Source organism: Sinohyriopsis cumingii, chromosome 11, assembly GCF_028554795.1.
Source record: "Sinohyriopsis cumingii isolate HCF-2022 chromosome 11, ASM2855479v2, whole genome shotgun sequence".
Taxonomy (NCBI): Eukaryota; Metazoa; Mollusca; class Bivalvia; order Unionida; family Unionidae; genus Sinohyriopsis; species Sinohyriopsis cumingii.
Window position 1 is genome coordinate 26,708,932 of NC_142971.1, and position 17,830 is coordinate 26,726,761.

A 17,830-nucleotide genomic window follows, 5' to 3' on the forward strand; every position below is an offset into this window, starting at 1 on the left:
GCTTACACACACACACCTCGCCCGATGTCACCTCTAAACATGTTATGGTTAACATCAGTAAAACTTAATAGCTGACCACTATATATCTGCCCCTCCCTGAAAATAGTTTTGCGGGCGCCCTTGCCACTGACCATGTACCCTGACATTTTAACGGGTCATATTCTCCATAAATGGATTAATAAATGAGACTGTTGAAACCTTTAATAAGAGGCAACCTTTCATGAAAGACCCTATTTTGACAACCGAAGTGGTGGTTTCTCAAAATAATTTATATTTTAAAACGTTTACAGAGAGACCATCTCTTTAGCCAACCAGAAGTACCTGCTCAATACAGAAGGTCTCTAGGTCAGACACTATATAAAGTATGTCAAGGGCATAAAAATCAAGTCTCAAGTTACAAGTAGTCTTCAAAAACAGTGTTCCCCCTAGAGCTATTTTACCTCTTTCTTGTAGAAAACATCCACTCATACTTCTTTCTTTACCAAACATTTCTTAGGAGATGTATGTAGCGAATGATGTTTATCAGGGCTTCAAATTGATTATGGCAAGCTAGCATTCTACTAGTTACATAGCAGTAAATTGCTAGGAGATAATATATTCAAATTATATCCAGATACTAATCTTCGAACATAAAAACTGCGACACTTATTCCAATCAGATGTACCACTGTGCGTGCATCCTTTACCCAAGAGACTCCTGATTTCGTCTTCAAATGTGGTAGGGTCCGCGACTCTAGATTTTGCAGACGACCAATCTAATCCGCTCATGCTTGACTCTACTGTCTTTCTGCCGCCCTTAATTCAGGAATAATCTTCGAGGTCCTAAAGTTGCACAAAAAAAATGTTTGCACAGTGCATTTTGGTAAGGTCCCCAAATTAACATGCTGAAAGTATAGGAGAATATAGCTGGTGGAAATATTAGAAATATTCACATATTTCAGGCATATATTTTTGCATAGAAAGTAGTCTTTTTAATAATGTCCGATCATATTTTTTTAAAAATCTCTTTAATATAACCTGTCTAATAAAATAAAAAAAAATGTAATCTTTGGATAATTGATTTAATGTTTGGATAATTGATTATCTTCAGCAGTATTGATTAACTCTGTCATTGATTTGCACTATACAATTTAGCTAATTAGTAGGCGGGTGCATGCCCCAGTTTGGTTTTATGCAAATACGTCATCAAAGAAATCGTGTAGGGAAAGCATTTTACATTCTTTACCAATGATTTACGTGGATCCAAGAGATACATCATTTACCTACTCTACACTAATCTTCTTGCTAAATCAAGCTATAAAGAATAATGTGAGTAGTGGTATGTGGCGATTGGGGGGGTCGGGTCAAACTAGCACTTCGGGTTCATACGAGAAATCAACATTGGAATGGCACTGGATGTGGTGTCATACGACAAATTATAATGGGAATGGCACTTGGGGATCATAAGAGAAATTAACATCGGTGAGATCATGGGGTTTATAGGGTCAAAACTATTTGGATTTATATAGGGTCAAAAGGGTTCATGGGGTGAACATAAACAAACACACACTTATATAGCATAATGACAACACATTTTTTGGCAGTGGGTATATCTTTTCATAGCATATGAGTGCCACTGAAAACGGCCGTTGGGTTCTTCTTCTAGTTCCTCCATTTCACCCAATACATTTTCACTTTTTTTAGAAATTCATCATCTTTTTATCCTCTGGTATCCAGTCTTGATGCCGCATCCTTCAAAACGTTTCTTGGACTTTCATCCAATTTTCATTAACCCTGTCAAAGTCTTCCTTCTTATTATTATTTTCTTTTTCATTTATCTCCTTTGCCCATGTACATTTGATCTTGTCCACTTCCTCTTCCATGACTCTTTTGGTCATCTTCTCAGCTTTGTTTAAATTGGCTGACCCCCATTTCACACTCTTTAGGGGTGGATAAGACCAATCTGCCCGGACCTTTATCTCTTCTAAACAAAATAATTTACTTTCGCTATGCAATCAACAACTTCCTTCAATTTACCAACTTAGCAACATTCAAAGGCCATCAATCCTCTCATATTCTTTACTTCCTCTTCTAGTACCTCTTTGGCCAGCTCCCTGGCTGCTTGCCAATGTGGGTATGTGAGAAAGCTTGCCAGTAGCTTCTCGTGGGTCGGTGGTTCTTTCCGAAGTTTTCCCGGGTTCTTCCACCATTAATACTGGCCGCCATGTATAGCTGAAAAATGGCGTTAAACCCAACAACAACAACAAACCCTATCTGCTTTAAAAGCTGCCACTTGCCCTGTTACAAAGCCTATGGGACTGGATATTTCCTAAACAACATTTTTTCTACCACATACTCCGAATCCGCCATCCAATATCAATCATCTTTTTAAATCATTCACCGATTCCATTCTTCTACGTGTTGGCGAGGGAGCCAGAATGCTTAGAGGCCGTCATGTAGTACGTACGTTTGCGTATTTGGGGGCTCTACTGATAATGTACGTACGCAGAGGAAACGGGGAGGGTGAAACCTCGATAACATTTTGTCTAGTACGTAACCTGCTCGACTAGGTTCAGTAGGATTTTGAATTTTATCGGACATTAGAAAAAAATGTTTCAAGTTACGCAGCTTATTTCTTAAATGGAGCCAGACATTCAACGTCGGTGGACTATCTATTTTATTAAACACGTTAATATTATTAATCCTTTATGGTTTCTGCGAGGATTAAATATAGGCCGTTCTGTAGAATTGGGGGTACGTCAAACTTACGTACGCAGGTGGGGAGGGGGGAGTACGCACGTGTACAGGGAAGGGTAGGGGTCAACCTTTGCCAGATTTTTGCGTACGTACAAAATGGGTGGCCCCTTACTTACTTATCTTAAATTAGCGTCGCTTTCGTACTCTTGTGCATGAGCGAAAAGTTAATTCGTACAGAGTTGGGATATTTAATTAATCGTACGGGAAGGAATACGATCAACGCTCCTGTATGCGTTAAGGTATACCATGTATGCTTCTTAATTCAGTCGTATATTCGGGGCAATTAAGCCCTCATTGATTGGTTCCGTGCTCTTCGGGGCACTTGATTAATGGATGAGTGGGAATCCGCCAACACATTCGTCTTTGGTTGTCCGAACAGAAAGGGAGGAAAAGGGCTCAAACTGTGGCGTAATCATCAGTCGGAACTGGAATCCCATGATAAATGAGGTATTTGGTTAGTAATAGCCTTAAAAGGGCTGTCCGGATGGCAGATCGAAAGCTTTGCAGGTGATGTCCTCTTCCATACAATGGTGGTGGTGGTTGAAATGGGATCAAATTTTTCTTGTTTCGTTGTTTGCTTCTGGTTTCCCTTCTTTAATTTTCACTTGTGCTAACGAAGGGGTCCTTTTATCCTCTTCTTCTTCTTCCATACTTCAGAGTGATGGCGAAAACATTTCCAACAATTCCTTCAAGCCCTCGAACCAGTTCCTTGAGCAAGGGTCCTATCAGCAAGGGCATAAATATCATCAGCGTTACACTAACATCTTTTTCTTTTGACTGATTGATGTATCATCATCTTCATGATGAGCATCATTCGACGTTGAGGGATTTGCAACGGACTAATTGGTGACAGCTCTTACTAGGATAAACCCAGTAAACTCTTTAATATTCCCAATCTCTCTTTGACTTTGATCTTGTGGGAGGGTACGTTATAGCGGCTGCAAATCAGGTCAAGCAGAAATAAACTACGTTTTTGACAAGGTCAATTCCAACAATGTTACATTAAAATAGTACGTAATAAAATATTTTTTTTTAAAACGTATCCCAGTCCAGACACAAGCCCACTAGAAAAATCCTGTTTTAGCTAAACTATTCGCAGTAAGAAATTCTTCCACATCCTGGTACTATTTTCTAAACATTTCCAATCGACTAGCTCATTTGTAAAAGTTAGGCAATAAGACAGGTAATTTGTATACTTTTAACTTGAAGCCCCTAGTGGAGATCCTCACTCGATTCCTGCTTTGTCAATGTCATCATGCTTCTTGGTGACTGTCGTCTTGGAACCCTTTTTATACCGGGCGATATCGACGTGCCCGTAAGGTAAAGTGAAGTGGTTGGGACGTTGCTCTCACTTATTATACACAATTTTTTTTTTCGAAGGCACGGCTGATGATTTGGTGAGTGGGTTACCCTAGGACTTGGTCACGTACTCAGTCTTGGATAAACAAAGTTGTTGTGCCATTTTTCCACACAAGCAGTTTAGCATAACTTTGGCAAACGAGTGTATTCTTTCGTTTTTTTCCGCAAAGTGTAAAGTGATACCTTCTTTGGATTAACGCTCCTCTTTGAATTTTACTTGGTCTTGACACCAGGATGGATAACCACGATCATCATGTTGGAGTTTCACAAAGGCAACCAAGTTGCCCGAGAAAACTCCTTTCTGTATCTATTGGTCCTTTTGGTACTTGTCTGACTTGGAAAATTGCTACATTTCGTACACTTCTAATACCTGGTATCCCAGTTCCATGGCTTGAAACAATTCCTCGCTGATCCACGCTCCCGACAATGTGCGTTCTTAATGACTGTGATGACAAGGTTGATATTAGTTACAAGATTAGGCATAGGTATAACACAAAAGAAACATCAATTTTCCATGGCAATGGTAAGATAATAAGGGATGGGACAAGTCAGTGGGGGTTCAGACTTGGCATTTAATCAAGCCTTCGTGTTGACGAATGTTTTTCACCTCGATGTGTTTCAAACGACGGTCGTACTTGTTTTCCCAGATTACAGTGACTCTGTATCCTTGATGTTCTAACTTTAGTCGTCGTTGACATGTTTCCTCCTAAGTCTTTCATGGTAGGCTCTAAGAATGGATAATTCATGTCACGTTGAGGGTAACAAGTAGGGCATCCGTGAAAATAAGTATCCCTGAAACTCAAACATGATCTTGGGGTCTTCTAAACTTCTAAATCCCAACTATCCATCGAATATGTTCCAATTGTTTTCGCCTCCTCCTCATTTTTCTTAATTTTGTTTTAAGCATGTCATTAAAGTACATAACTTGCATCCAGTTAAGTTTTAATATTAAAAGTAGCTCGAAATCAATGCATCAGTGACTACTTGTAGATATTTCAACTAATGACATATATGTATATAAGTACAAAAGGTACATGACATTATGTTAGTTTTCAATATTTCGACCAAATATTTTTCCAGTACTTTTAGTATAATCTTTTAGTTACCTTATAGAAATGCATTGTAAACAAAATCTTTATTGCAATTGTTTTGACACTGATCCAAAATTTTAGGCAATTTTCCTGGACTGCATGTAACAAGTTAGCAGCTGAATCCAATCCATTCGTATAGGCTGTTAGATTCATTAGAATCTCACCCAAATTAGGGTTAAAGGTACCCGCTTTGTCATCTTCTCAGTGTAAATACAAGAATTTGTACGTCATTATGAATATTTAGAATGAAGTCATGCAGTTCATGACTGCTGTTTCTCAAAAACTAGTAACATCCATACTTCCAGCATTCACGCACAATGACAAGGCAACACCTTGTTTAAAAACAACGCATTCCGTTCACGGGAGAGACCTCTGCGAGAATAATTCATAGTAATTTTACGACCTAGTGAGTGCAGTATATCTGTCAGACAAAACGAGTTCATATTTTCTCATACAAATGCAGTAACCTTTTTATTATATGCACAATTTCTTATTCTACCTAAGGCTTATTTAGATAAACAAAATACACTACAAGTAACAAAATAACTGAATGTATGCAGTATTCCAAATTAAATACACAAGCGCAGATTTATCATTACACAACAACATTATTATTGCGCACATAACTCCGCCCAGATAAATTTGAACTTGTTGCGCGCTAGACATAAGTTTCGAAAGAAAATGGCGCTTTTGTCTACTCAAAATTGAAATTTGGAGTCATATTGTGTATGACTGCGCATTGCAACAAGTTTTCCATTTGATCTGGAATTGATAGATTTTGGTATTTATGTCGATTCTACGAAATTTCGTGATTATGGACTGGATTCATCTGTGCAAATTGTACATGAAATACATCAAATTGAAGCAGCGCGGAAGAAGCGTGTTTACATCTGCAAGTGTGTTTGTTCTGTCATTGACTATTTGAAATCATAATATAGGAAAAATATGAAGTGTTTCAATTGCAATTATCAAAAAGACGCTATTGAATTTAATGTCTATTTCATTTTGAGTGCCGTAAGGAGGATGTAATTGCACTTGGAATATAGTCGAAATTACAGTACAATTTCGAAATGTGTAGTCAAGCTTGAGAACTCATGGCACGGCTCATGTAATTCGGATTTGCAGAACTAAGAAAGTACATGTTGAGGAAATTCAGAATGTAAAACGGTAAGTATATTGTTTGCCATTCTTATTAGCAGCTAAAAGAGACAGTGTATGGCTTTACAACTTGCATGTTATTTGTATGTACAAAGCAATTTTATGACATCTGGTGTATATCGCCAAAATCCGAAACACTGTATCAAAAAGCAGAGCAGCTGGTATGTGGCAGTCCACGAAACATCTGCTTTAGTTCATTCAGAAACAATTTTAATGAACCAAAACGTAAAACGTCTGCTACACGAGAGTACAAGATTTGTTTACAAAGTAGTTTCTAATACACTATTGGGCACACGTGTCCTGCGCGTGAGTGCAATATGAAGGTGTGCAATATTGTAAAATACTGAACGATTCTGACAATGTAAAGTTAACGGGGGAAAAAATGAGCATCTAATAATTCAAATTTACACAACCTCTGCATAATTCTAAAGATGCAATATAACAAATCGACATTGGACATCGAAGTTTGAACCAACGCTGTGTAATTAAATATCTGATGACTAGACTTATGAAATGGAACTTTGATTACAGTCTGATTCAACACGTGAATTAGGAATTCTCGACATACGACATCTAAATTTCAACTACGCTATGTAATTTAAACGACACAATCTAAACATCAGCACAGTAAATAGAACATTCAACCACTACTGTTTTATTTAACTGATAGAATCTAAACTCTCGACCTAGAAAATGGAACTTTAAGAACAAGCAACATGTGAAATTAGAATTCTGGACATATAACATTACAATTTCAACCGCAATATTCTCATTGGACCAGCGTTTATCCGCTGCCGTGCCTCATGCCATATAGCCATGATTAACCACTGTAACAAATTCTGTCACATTGTTTAACAAGGTTTCAAATAATAGTGACAATTGATTGAATGCTTCCTGCCAATGTAGTATGAATACTTCATTGATAGTAAATATACGTGTACAGTGTTTAATTACTCTGTGTCGAGCTGCAGTATGAACACAAAACATATACCCTAGCACCGTCATTGAGCCATGAGTTTTGAGCTGGGACCTTGAATGGGATACATGTCAGATTCTGGAGGGAAAATATACATGTGTATAAGTTCGGTGTAAATCTGATCTGACATATAGAGAAAGCAAATCAGACCTCAGGACGGATGGAAACACCTATTGTTTGGTCAAATGGCGGGGAATAATTGAAGAAAAACTTTAAAATCTATTCACTTTCTTTGCAAGTACAGAACAAACTCAGTAATGCCACATTGTCCATTTGAGTCATGTTAGATGTTTTTGCCGCCGTTCAGGTCTTTTGATGTGTTGCCTGCAAACTGTAAAACAAATATCCTATAAAATGATTGGAAAATAGCGTTAAAAAGTTAGGAATGAATTAACTGACAACAAATAACGTCACTCAATAATGTATCCCATTCTTATGAGATTCTCTTCACTATCCCTAAGTTCCACTCCTCGAGGCATCAGTTTAAAAACTGACATGCACCTCTACAAACAAATTACATTTATTTTCAAGTATGTGTGTGATTTACACAAGATCTACAATGTTATAAATAAGACAGACGTACACGTAAAGCGATTCCAATGACATTGGTCCACAAAGTTGGGATAAATGGCGCCAAGAATCAACGAAAGCAACGATACTGTCGTTGTAAACAAACGATCCCTTTTCGCTTAGTTCAATAGCTGGGTAAATAGCAAAGTACATAAACATGCTTGTATTACGTCGTTGAGAACAATTACAAATTCGCAACAGTTCGTAATCGAATGTATCCAGATACAATATTTGTGTTGCAGGAAAGTAATTATTACCAAAATTTGTATGACAAATGCCTTGGGTCATTCATCTCTGTTATGGTGTGTGGTGATATGATCCACCACATGTTATGGTGCTTTTGTTTTCGTTATCCAGGAGATGATCGAGCACGATGTTATTGCCCGGATCGAACAAACAATGAAATAAAATATGAAATTAATGGATGGAATAACTGAGATCTGAGCAAAGATATATAATAGAACAACACGAGCCCAAGTATGTAAAATATAACAATTTAATATACTGTGACCATATAGTCTTAAAATAAGTAATAGAAAAAAGTAATAAGGAACAAGGTTTGTAAAATTCAACAAATAATTTATTTCCCTAGAATACAAAGTGAAAATGTTAAAAAATGAACTTATGGTATTGCGAAATAAGTCGAAAATTCATCAAAGAATTACAGGCACAAGTAATACTTATTAATGTTCTTAATAATTTTAGTGGAAATCCAAAGTGACTGCAACGCTGGAGGTGTTGATTTACTTGTGGTGGCCCGTGTAGTGGTGATGTGCAAATAGTCTTTTGTTAGATTACAACAATACAATCAAAGAATCTGTCCTCATTTGAAATTTCACTATAAACTCAAGTCTCTATTTCCAAGAATGTTATTTTTGAGCACTTTGTATTTCCAGAGAAGAATCACTTGGATTAAATAATTTGATTACAAAAATTCCAGCCCAAATGAATTGCTGGACATAACATTAGTACAACTGATTCTGATAAGATCTTACAGCATGAATATTTAATTTCTAGAAACACAAGATTAAATAGTCTTCTGCCTGACTTCAGGTCACAATTATCATTTTCTAAAATAAAATAGTACTTAAAGTAAGTTTCCTTCTGGAAAGTTCATAATATTTACAAACAAAACCTTCGTTATAATTAGAAATCTATTACTTAAATTATAATACAAAATGCAAAAAAAGAGGACCCGGCTTTCATGGGGAATTTCCAATCTTCTAGACTTGGATTGACATTATTACTATAAAACCACAATAAAAGATTCAGGTCGGTAGAAAATGAACTTGATTTCAGACAAGGTCAAGTCCAACATACAATGTTAAATTATCAATGGCATACAATGAAATAAAAAATTAAAAAATTAAAAACCTAACTAACAAACAATGCGAATTAAATATAAATAACAAATATCAATTATATAAACCAAATGAACATAACATTTGAACGATACTCTTTCTCTTAGAAAAAGAAATGCATAGTCTATACGAAATGCAATTAGACGTTCTGTTATACCGATAAAATAAATTTCATCATCAAATCGAACGAATGATCGAACAAAACTTGCCTATTTGCCTGTATAACCTGGTTGCTTCCGGTCCTTACCAAATCACTGTTTGTGACAGGTCAGCGTTGCTGTATTTCTCTCTCTCTCTCTCTCTCTCTCTCTCTCTCAGGTACAGAGCTATATTTTCCTTCAAATAAATAAAATGCAACCTAAATATATGTGACCCATGTCATATATTAATATTACTATGGACTTGTAAATAAATGTAGTGGTAGTGATCTTCCGATGAAAATCCGGTCGGTTCGAATCTCACTGTTGCTGACCTAGATCAGTCAATTTAGCACCACTACGTTCGTTAAAAAAGGTATACTCAGAATAGTATTACATTGTAATTCTTGTACAATTGTGACTCAGGTCCGGTGTCATGTGTCATGTTGTTGTTGGTGGATGCAAACGTTTGCCAACTTGTAATTTAGCGAACTATAGTTAGTGCACTTATAATCTCTTTCAATATTTACGTTAGCAGTCTTCTGATATGTCAAGTACATGGACACTGACCAAAGTGCGTGTTTGTTAGCAGTGAGTGATTGAGTGAGCGATCGATCATAGTGCATTAGGTGCATGACGAGGCGCTAATATCGATTCCCCGCCAAATTAACCAAAGCTTCTCTCATTCCTCGTCTCTACTTTGGACGGACAATACCTCGGTCAATCCACTCTTACATATGAAGAGCGCTTGCCTTAAATGCAAGTGAAAGCATGCAATAGCTATAATTCGAACAATCGATAAAGTAAAGTATGGTAAGATATCGTTGTCATTTATTGTGCTAAAATTCGGAAATGCCTGCGTACAGGGTTGTGAATCGTATTTGTCTCGTTTGTATATTAAGTATTCACTCTGTATTGTTTAAGGTTTACTCTGTACTGTTCGTGTCCGTTGATAAACCCCACGACCCTAAACAAGACTCAGCTCACGTATTTGTGAGGTTTTTCAATATTCCCACTCCTGTCATGTCAGATATCGTCCTATCGTAACTCAACAGACTAAGGCTATATTCAAATCCCAACCTGATACTGATAAACAATCCTATTAACATAAATGTAATGTCTCTCTAGCAGCTACTCGCATTCCTAACTGGAACCATGACATGATAACTATTGCGTCCCACTGTGGGCTGTAAATTACAAGCTGAACAATGACGGTCGATACACGCCGATTCTCTCGGTTAATAGAATGCACAAATAAGTTACACAACTGAGTCTTGTCTTAACTTGTTACTTGCTAACTAGCGATTCGTTGGCATAGCTATAGTAAAATCAATTTTGTCATACATGCTAAATATCCTTTAAGTCAGATAAATTAATTATAAACATTTCGTATCCGAGTAATGCAAGAAATAACTTCAATACATACATACAACTATATCACAACACATTTAAATCATTGAAATATTTTATGACATTCTTACAATACAAAAATCGCATATCATTCGAGACAAGGAATGCACGATTAAAGTCTGAACTCAAGGGAAACTGAGGCATACATTTTAAAACGAATAAATTTAACAAATTATTACAAACTTACATTAATGATCATATTGTATGTGATTCAGACAACACCTTATGCTTTTCCGAGACTCGCTCCAAATATCTCTTTCCCTGTCACACAATTTTTTTTAACTCGTCGCTTAGCCAATTTAATGGAAAAATTACTTTTTACTGATCTTAAAGCCAGCTTTCCCTTCCACAGACAAACTGCCAAACTTCTCAAGGAAACTACCTAAAACCATGAACTGAATTTCGTCTGCGAAATACGCCCCCTCGTTTGGCTTAGCCAATCAGAATTAACTTTCTCTAACCGCAAAAGTTTTAACATTTACAATCGAAGTCAGAATAATTATCTCAAGTCCACATTTTTTAATAACTATTTTGGAAGATATAATTTTATGACATATTTCAAATGACCGAAAATTTTCTAAAATCTGTCTCTGGCTTGTCTCAACTTTGTCATTTCCTATACTTGACCTTAGTTAACATCTGTTAGATCGTTATCCTAGCGGGTTCTAATTAGGCGGGTTCTAATTAGAATCCAATCATGCTTCAAAACGAGAAGATAGCCATCGCAAGCTGCCAATCTATGGCGAGCCTAGATCATACGTTAATCTTAATGAATATGTGTCGCGCTGACCACGATATAATGTACTGCTGATATCATCCAGCCTCGACGATACAACAATATCAGATTCCGAATTTACCAACATGGTTAAGATATACAATGAAGTAATTGATTCTGAAAACCGCCATTTGAAAAATGAAAATTTAAATAATGACCGAACTATTTTAGCAAATAGCCGCGAACAAAACACCGATAAAAACAACAATGATATCGACAAGTTCAACAACCCCTGAATTCAGTATTAATTTTCCACATGCGATTTCAGTAAAAAAAATCGCTCTTGCACATTTGCGAGTATACCACAGTTAGCCAAATATCAGATCGCAATCAGTCGGTAGATTACAACCAAATCATTCGTTGGTGTTTGCAAATAAAAATAAACAGGATGGAACCCCCGACTGGACCGTCGTTGGAATACCAACCGGTAGTTATCAAATCGAACAGATCAATGAGGAATTTGCACGTAGAATAAAAAATATCACAGACCAGGAATCCAAGATAAAAATAACAGTTCATGAACCAACACTATCATCTGCAATCAAGATAATCTCTCCCGATTACGCCGTGGATACCTATCAATCATCGATCAGATCAGTGTTAGGATGGCCTGATGTTGCACCGGAGGCACCACCGATACCTGAACCAACCCGGGATGATTTTTCCACGGAAAAGCAATCACACTCGGAACAAAACAAATTTATTGGAACCTATGATGGTTGGCTTGGACCATATGTGACGAATTTTATAATGGCTAAAAGTCTAAATATTACTTTTAGTTCTTCCAGCGATGAGCTGATTTGGATCAATCACCCACAACGTGTAGAATTTGCTGAGGGGAGACTCATAAGTTTCAGTGAAAATACTAAAGTAAAGTACAAAGCTTGACTAGCGAGTTTACGTCAAAGGTTCACAGAATACCTCATTGATGTAAGACAATCCCGTATAGGTATCATTGAACACACTGAGACATCAAATCAAATCATGGCTGATCTCGAGTACATAAATCATGTGTGTGTGCAAACGGTAATTAACTCAGAAGACAAACTTAAGCAACAATTTCTTAACAAATACAAGATAACAAAAGGTGATCTTCCGACATTTAAATTTCCCGGGTATAACCCAACCGAGTTGCAAAAATCACTCAACGATATCTTGATGAGTTTTTCCCTAAAATACACCCCGAAAGGAGAAAGATAATACTACCACCAGGATGACATTCTCCGACACAACGATGACCCATCAGGGACAGGCCGCCATGTATCTCCGGAAATTGTAAATATATCCTCGGTGATCACGATCAATTTTGTATGTGATGTAATTGATGGAAGCTATCAGATAAACACAGAAATATCCACACAGGCACAGCAAGGATACATCTTGTATAATTTTACCCCACAAGTCGCACCTGGGTCTCTTATTTTGCAAGAATCAGTCAATCCCGTCTATTTGCGATGTCATAATCCACTGTTATCAAGAATAAATTTCAGATTAACTGACCAGTCTGGGAACTTGGTTGACCTTCGTGGGAAACGCTGAATCTGAATTTATATGTGAAATCGTAAAAATCTACGATTTTCAAAGATTTCCAATCTTAAAAATCTACGATTATCAAGGGAACAGTACAAAAAAATAATTCTCCTCCTTGTCAGTCAAGGTGGACTGACAGAGACTAATACTGGATCAGACCCAAACTGTGGTTCAGATTTCTCAAAAATATAATTTTTTCTTTGAAAATCTGTCGCTGCTCTTAATTCTGACAAGGTAACAGGTAGTCAAAATCGTGTGCATCGACTGATTTGTTAATTCTGACAAGGTAACAGATAGTCAAAATCGTGCAAAGCTGACAGATTTCACCTTTTTATACCGCAAATTGGTCAGTGGTAACAGCACCAAAAAAAAATTCTCCTCCTTGACAGTCAAGGTGGACTGACAAATGGACTATTTCCACGAAAGAGTCTAACTTTCATTTTCATTACTTGACAATTTATCTTAGTTGCCTCACACGAGCATTAACTGCTTTATTGCTTCATATTCACGAGATAATTCTGATCTAATTTTTTCGATTGCACGAGAGAGAGAGAGAGACAAATTCCTTTACTTCACTTTCTTTTATTGTAGCTAGCGATTGACACATTGCTGTCTGAATCTTATTTGCGAATTTGTACTCGGACGGTACAATATACCTTCCTTCCCTTTTTTCAGAATTTAGTTCATCAGATATATTTATGCAGTCGCTTTCAAATTTTTTAATAGCAGAAATAACATCGATATTTTCGTAATACATTATACAGTATATATATATATATATATATATATATATATATATATATATATATATATATATATATATATATATATATATATATATATATATATATATATATATATATATATATATAAGAAAAAAAGTTTACCCCTCATATGAACACTTAGGGTGCCCATATAACTTCCTAGCAAGTCCAGAGGGGTGGGGTTTTTTTACACCGAAGACAACATAGTCACAAATGAGCCTCTAGGCTACCTATATGACATCCTACCAGACTCAGGGGCACACGAAACAGAGCCCATCATGTAAGCCCCTAACCTGTCAAACAACAGTCTAGCAGACTCATGAGGGCGTGTTTTCGAGAACGTCACACCACATAAATCTTAATTCCTTAAATTTTCTAAGGGCGGACGACACAACGCCCTATGTGATCCCCTAACCTGTCAAACAACAGTCTAACAGACTCAAGAGGGCGTGTTTCCAATGACAGCACAACACATAAATCTTAATTAACTTAATTCTAAGGAGGATGGCACAATACCCATGTGAACTACTAGGGTGCCACCGTATCTTAGCGAGTCAGAAAATACAGTAAACCTTACTTAAGGACGGCACAGCAAATTAATCTTAATTAATTTAATTCTAAGGAGGACGGCACAATATATTTACAGTATTTACGATAAGATACTATAGTAAGGCTGGCACAATACATATAGGACGGTACAGTACATATTGACGGTATAGACATACACGGGGTCATTTTCTACGCTCAACAGATTTTGCACACCATCCCCCAAAATCAACCCCTGGAGGATGCCAAAGGCGCCCGCCACGTGTCGACATGGCGGGAAGATGTGTTGATCTGTTGAGTTTCGCGAAAACCATAATAAAGAAAACATGTCCTATAGTAAATAAGCTGGACTGATACTTGGAAATTCAAAGATAGGCATGACATATATTCTTAATTTTTCTTAATTATAATCGCAGAAAAAATGTAGAACCAGAAAACCGGACGGATTAAGTAAAACATACATATTGTCTGTGAAGAAAAAAAATACTATTTATCCCAATAATGAATTACACCTGCCTGTGCTGACAGTCCTTGATAAAAAGTCTACGGGAAGTAATTGGAGATCACTGTTAGTGCTTGAAATAGAACTGATACCAGATAGTCCGTAGTTATTTTACTTCAGTGTTAACCGTTACCACAAAAATTATTTCTTACAGGTATTCTGAAAGGACAGAGGAAAGAATGATAATTTACCTTTGAAAAACTGTAATAACCCAATTGATTTGGTATAATGTGTATTCAACTATAACGATAATGAAACTAGGATGCGCTTCAATCAGTACAGGAAAAGAGGATTACTCTGTCAACCGCGTTACATATCCTCGGTAGAGTTGTCTCCGTTCATTGCCTGAACATAACAAAATGAGATCCAATTTTTGTACTTGTTTGAAAAAGCTGATTTGGTCACTTTATCTGCGACTTTTTGTACGGAAGGCATACAGATGTCAAAATACTTGGCAGCTGCGTTCATTGACTTAAATATTATTTCGTTACCAATCTCTATACTGAAAGATTTAACTGCCTTAAGCTTTATGTTTCCCCCATCCCCCCACGTGTAGTATTCTCGCTTTGTGTGATAGCCTGTAAATGTTGTAAGGAATTATCGAGTTTGTCGCTGTTGATATGATCGATCGCAAGACCGTCTTTGATCTCTCAGTAAAAAACCTCGAATATAAATATGTGATTGTGATACCTCTTTTTCCAATAGTAAATCTAAGATAACCAGCATTATCAACTACACCGACTGGTTTTTTCCGCTGACAGTGTCTTACTACACCATCACGAGATGCTTCATAATTTTTAATGATGGGATGTTGAAGAAATTCTTTTTGCTCCATTTATACATAATATCATTTGTCTAAATTATAACTTATCTTCAAATCTGGCTATAGTCTTCAGAGGTTCTTATAGCCTTATAAATGACAGGTGTGTTATTTTCTTTATCATAATAACGTTTTAACTCTCTATATCGTTTACCACCACAACACGCACACAGCCGTGTTTTTCCTCTAACTCCAGCACCACATCTTATACAAGGCTGTGGACCAAGACTCCCCCTCCTCAGACTTTGCAAATGTTGACCGCATAATTCCTTCACACAGGATTTCTTACAAGTAGTTGAAGACCCTATCATCAACCACTTGCATTGATTTCTTATTTGAGTCATCGTATATATAATATTTTTTATTTAAATACTTGTCTTAAATATAATATGGAAGAGTTTGAGAGATTATTTACAATCGAGCCTTGGAAAACTTCCAGATTCGATCTTGACAGAAGAACACCTGACTTGCGGAGGCGAACTCTAACTGATCCGACAATTAATCTGATTAATATTATCAGGGGTGCTAAAAAAGAATTTCGTGACGATGGGGCATCTCACGTAAGGTCAACATTCAAAATTGTACGCGACGCTGGCTAAGTCATCGACAAAGGTGTCGACGAAGTTATTGATACTAAAATGAACGATAAGCGAGCGGAAAAGATAATCGATTATCTCAGCGATCAGAAATATTTATCAGAATACAGTTTATTGTGCTAGCAGAAACAGATTCCTCTGAGTGGATTATCTGTGATAAACGTGACCCTGTCATTGTTATGGTAAAACCGCTCTGTTAAGTGAAAATTCCAAGCCAGGAATGCTGACTGGAATTGATATACCATATTACGTTCGAGCGTATCCGGTAACAGCGATTGTTTATGCAATTTATCAACTAAATGATAGATCCAACATTAATGATCTTGCACCAATGAGATTTTCATCATTGACAGAGTTAAAGCTGAATTGTGTAGCCGAGGGAGTAATCAAACATTTTACAAATGCGATGCATGGAAATGGGTTAACTGATTTAAGACGTAACATAATAAATGAGTGGAATAAATCGGTTAAGGATACTGGAGCCACAATAAATGATGTCGCCAAGTTATAAAGTAAATTAAAATTTCCAATAGTAGTAAAAACATTAACCGGAGAGGTTTTATATGAATCAAAGAATAAGGGGAAACGGACACCAATTGAAATTATTGATCATAACGCACACGCGTAGACCAATGCATTCACAATATTTCCACGAGATTGAACTATAAGATTTTACTCAGACTCTGGAAGAAACATGTTTGATTTTATTCACGAAATAAGTAAAAACGATCCTGTGTCAGTATGGATATTTTAAAGTTCTGATGATAAAAAATATGACCAATTTGTACGATCTAACGGTGAAATATGTCGTAAAGAATCTCTTCATGAAGAAATGAAAAATTTTGCGCATAAATTTTCAACAGAGAATACTGAGCAATTATTAAAAAATTGTTTTACAGTTCCATCAGTTGCTGCCCACGCTGCCAGAGAGAGAAATTCATGGAAGCCAACGCGATTTGAATTTCTTAAAGATGTTCAGTTAAGTTGTTGTGAATATGGCCATGGCGGTTTGTGGAATACCAAGTACAACCGCAATAATGTTATTTCATTTGACATGGCCGCGTGTTATCCGCGAAGCTTTCTTGGAATGGGTGAGTGCGCCAAGTATTTTAAAAGATTTGGACACCCCACGCATGAGATGAACAGAATGGCAGTTAATGGACCTGATTTTGACATGACAGGATTTGCTTGTGTTCTATCATTCGAATTCGCTAAAAGGTCTTCATCTGCTCTGTTATGTTTGGTTTGGCAGATATTTTTCAGAAAAACGCTGGGTACCAATAGTATTATTATGATACATACTTGATAGTGCAATACTGATATCGCCAACGGTCAGTGAAGCGACTATATCATATCAGAAACAAACTGATGTTTGGTTACCATCACCAAAACTGCTCCCTTTTCATACTGACCTTGACGACTTCGATGCGCGATAAGATATTTTCGCGAAAAATACCACCGAAGAAAGCATCGCAAAGAATATCGGTAGAAAAATAATCC

The 17,830-nt window shown here is 36.7% G+C and overlaps 1 protein-coding gene across 1 annotated transcript in view; it reads right to left on the minus strand.

The window, feature by feature from the left end:
* Window positions 1–8,461: 8,461 nt before the first annotated feature.
* The window catches only part of LOC149787811 (uncharacterized), a 47,339-nt gene continuing 37,970 nt past the window's right edge, over window positions 8,462–17,830 (minus strand). The window contains exon 3 of the mRNA XM_089974018.1: window positions 8,462–9,586. Within this exon, the coding sequence (XP_089830144.1) occupies window positions 9,519–9,586 (68 nt within the window). The 3' untranslated portion in view covers window positions 8,462–9,518. The remainder of the gene's footprint in view (window positions 9,587–17,830) is intronic.